At 41.5% G+C, this 3,248-nt stretch overlaps 1 protein-coding gene across 4 annotated transcripts; it reads left to right on the top strand.

Annotated features, from left to right (window-relative positions):
- The first annotated feature begins 302 nt into the window (after positions 1-302).
- LOC307038351 (uncharacterized protein) lies at positions 303-2,933 on the top strand. Of its 4 annotated transcripts, none has more exons than XM_079679745.1 (5): positions 303-857; positions 987-1,004; positions 1,178-1,241; positions 2,335-2,396; positions 2,714-2,933. In XM_079679745.1, the coding sequence occupies exons 1-5, from the start codon at positions 836-838 to the stop codon at positions 2,878-2,880; spliced, it is 333 nt and encodes a 110-aa protein (XP_079535871.1). In that variant the 5' UTR covers positions 303-835; the 3' UTR covers positions 2,881-2,933. The 4 variants fall into 4 exon arrangements, 1 of the variants encoding a protein (XP_079535871.1); XR_013807970.1 differs by having other exon boundaries at positions 307-857; positions 987-1,061; XR_013807971.1 differs by lacking the exons at positions 2,335-2,396; positions 2,714-2,933 and having other exon boundaries at positions 310-857; positions 987-1,066; positions 1,178-1,805.
- The last annotated feature ends 315 nt before the right edge of the window (positions 2,934-3,248 follow it).

Below are 3,248 nucleotides of genomic sequence, written 5' to 3' on the forward strand. Positions count from 1 at the left end.
CGTGCCTAACTACTACAGGTCCATGAGAAAGCATGAAAAGCTTCACTATCTCAGAGTAGGGAGGAAAATAATACATTTGCTCACATCAACTGGTAGCTAGCTATGTGTGTGTAGCATGAAGGGGCTACAGATTTATTTTCGTTTTGTAACCCTCTCGTGTAAAATGATAAATACATTAGCTAAACCCAAACTTAGCTTTCATTAAAGATTCCTAATGAGAGGTTGAAAACCGTCTCTGCTTTCATGGAAACCCCAGAAACTGGTTGTGACGGCTGCTGTTCTTTACTGAATGGTTAGTATAATCCGTGTAGGGTCCAATTATTTGTATTGGCCAGTGTTAGGTAAGTGCTGGTTTTGTACCCTACATCTATCTTAAGCTTTTCAACGTTCTACTGATAATATTTTATGTAGTTATAATATAAGATAATACATTGAGAGAGCTGAGACAGGCTATATTATCTGTTTGAATGTCCTTAAATTACAGTATTCCAAACAGCAGAACTTCTGTGTATGTGATGTGACTGATAACCTGACATGGTTTAGCCTTTTCCCACACCTATTACTTGCCTGATCAGCCTGCTCTCAGCTTTCTCATTTGTCTGTGTTGTATTGAAGCAGTGTCCTAAATGTAAAATGACTGACATTTTTGTTTTAATGTGTAGATTGTCTTTGAGAACTGCTCACCTGTGGAGATTGCAGTGGCAAAGTGCTCCTGTGTAGCTGGAACAGCACTCTGCAACCACAATGTTGCACTGCTGTTCCAGACCGCACACTACTCCACACTCAACCTGGCTGCTGTACCCCCTGTCCTCAGCTGCACTGAAATAGAGCAGCGATGGCACAAGCCAAGAACCATGGTAAGTACAGTATGTGTTCACAACCAATCCACGGTTTGATGAGTATTTCCTTTGTGCCAAGAGCTGATTTAGTATGTTGCATCAATGAACATTTCAATTAATTTGACAATTCTTTTGTGTAATTAATAGGGTGTGAAACCAGGCAGAGTGAGTGACATGGTGTTCATTTCCACTAAGCCAAAGCAGTTTACAGTTGCTGACGGTGTAAGGTCATATCTATTGTCCTAAGTAATTGTATGTAGCCTGCTACAACTTTGTGATTGTTGTCTGAGTGTAAAATTGTTCTTAAAGTCCTAATTATCATATAAACATGTTCAAAGGAGTACACGGTACAAGGCCGTGCGGGGGGAGCTGCCAGACCCAGATGTCCTCAAAGTCAGCGAGGTATACAAGGACTTCTCAGCAGACATTGCACCACGAAAAAACAACGAATGGCTCACTACTCAACTTACTCAATAGTTATCCATTAACAAAAGTTGTGGATGCTAACTAAATTATCTTGCATTGATATAACACTCTTTCAGAGGAAATGTTGGAAATGCACACATTATATATCTTTTTTGCATCTACTTTCTGGATGTTGTACATCTGTTCATCTGTTATATAAACTAGCATTACTTAAATATGCAGATGTACACAGTGTAAATAATGAATGTTTGTTTTATTAAATACTGTTAAACTGGGACTACAGCCATAGTTTTGTCATTTTATTTTATTTTTGAAAAGCCGCAGCCGGAAGCTAGTGTTGCGCTGAATGTGGTGCATTTTGGGAATCCGTCAGTGTTAGAGGATTCTTAGCTCTGGGTGAGTTGTTGCTCTGTTCACTCAGTTGTAAATATAATAATAATTGTGATCTACGTGTACTATTCTGTGTATAATCTATCTGCATTTATTGGTTATATTTTATGTTTAGCTAAATGTCTTTAGATTCCATAGTGTATCACTTTTTAAAAGAATTGTACATAAACTACAGGTACAAGTGGCCGAGATGGGTTTTCTCCGCAGGGTGGCTGGTGTCTCCCTTAGGGATAAGGTGAGAAGTTCGGTCATCCGGGAGGGACTCGGAGTTGAACCGCTCCTCCTTCGCGTCGAAAGGAGCCAGTTGAGGTGGTTCGGGCACCTAGTTAGGATGCCACCTGGGCGCCTCCCTAGGGAGGTGTTCCAGGCACGTCCAGCTGGGAAGAGACCAAGGGGTAGACCTAGAACCAGATGGAGGGATTATATCTCTTCTCTGGCCTGGGAGCGCCTTGGGATCCCCCAGTCAGAGCTGGTTGATGTGGCCAGGGAAAAGAAAGTTTGGGGCTCTCTGCTGGAACTGCTACCTCCGCGACCCGACCACGGATAAGCGGGAGAAGATGGATGGATGGATGGATTTACATAAACTGAGAGTGAGCTGTTTTTCAGCTAACTAGTTAGCCGCTAACGTCGTGGAGTACATGTGGCATTTACGTCACTGATATGAAACTTTCCTTTGTAGAGCAACAACTCACTGTACTATGGCTAAACTGTGGATCTGTGTGTCTATTCCATGGTTTGCAGGTATGTTTATTTTGAGCTGTTAAATGTTTTTATTGAATACTGTTTATCTAAGTAATTTCATTAATCTTTATTGTCACAATTACAAACTAAATTGTTTTATGTTTGTAATAAATGTTTTTGGGTTTCTTTATGTTTGTATTTAGAATCCTTTTTCTCTAAACAAATGATACCACTATGCGATCACTGTAAGAGTGTTAGAGGATCCTTAACTTTGGAGCAACATCTCACTGTACTGTGGCTAAACTGTGGATCTGTGTGTCTAATCCATGGTTTGCATGATAAAAGGTTATTGATGTATCAAACTGTCTCTGGTGAAGTACAAGAAAGCAACCGCAAAGCAGGACCCAAGTGTCACATTGGTGCCGTGACCCGTCGACTCTCCGGCTGGATAGTGATTTCTTCAGCCCGGCCCGGGGACTGTTTCTGCTGTTGCTGCTCCTCCGTGTTGTCAGGTGGACACAGTACTTTGGCTCTATATATATAGCACATGTGTTGTTTATTTTAGTTGTTTTTTTCTGCTACTGATCTGTGCTTGACATTTGTATTTTGAATATCTTTGTCTTTTTTTTTTTTTTTTCGTGATGACTTTTAATCTGGGGGGAACTAGTTTTGGCAGGGGGAGGGGAATGTTGGGTTCTCCTATGTTTGAGACCCCTGTTTGTGGGCGTGGTATTGTAATGGGGGATAGTCAGGGTATGCCAGGGTTCACTTTGGCCAGTAGGGATGTAGCCCCTTCTTTTAGCCCCTCTGTAGGCATTTTACATGAGCCTCGTTATGCAAGCACTGCTATTCCTAGCCCTGATGCCCTTACTACTGAGATTGCTAATCAGATGGGAGATGTACTTCAGCAGG

Source organism: Notothenia rossii (assembly GCF_949606895.1).
Source record: "Notothenia rossii genome assembly, chromosome: 4".
Taxonomy (NCBI): domain Eukaryota; kingdom Metazoa; phylum Chordata; class Actinopteri; order Perciformes; family Nototheniidae; genus Notothenia; species Notothenia rossii.

Coding starts and splice junctions, on each gene's coding strand:
- LOC307038351 (XM_079679745.1), top strand. CDS start 836: ATGGCACAAGCCAAGAACCATG. Junction 1,242..2,334: donor ATGTCCTCAAAGTCAGCGAG/GTATACAAGGAC, acceptor TTTCCTTTGTAG/AGCAACAACTCACTGTACTA. Junction 2,397..2,713: donor GTCTATTCCATGGTTTGCAG/GTATGTTTATTT, acceptor TCTCTGGTGAAG/TACAAGAAAGCAACCGCAAA.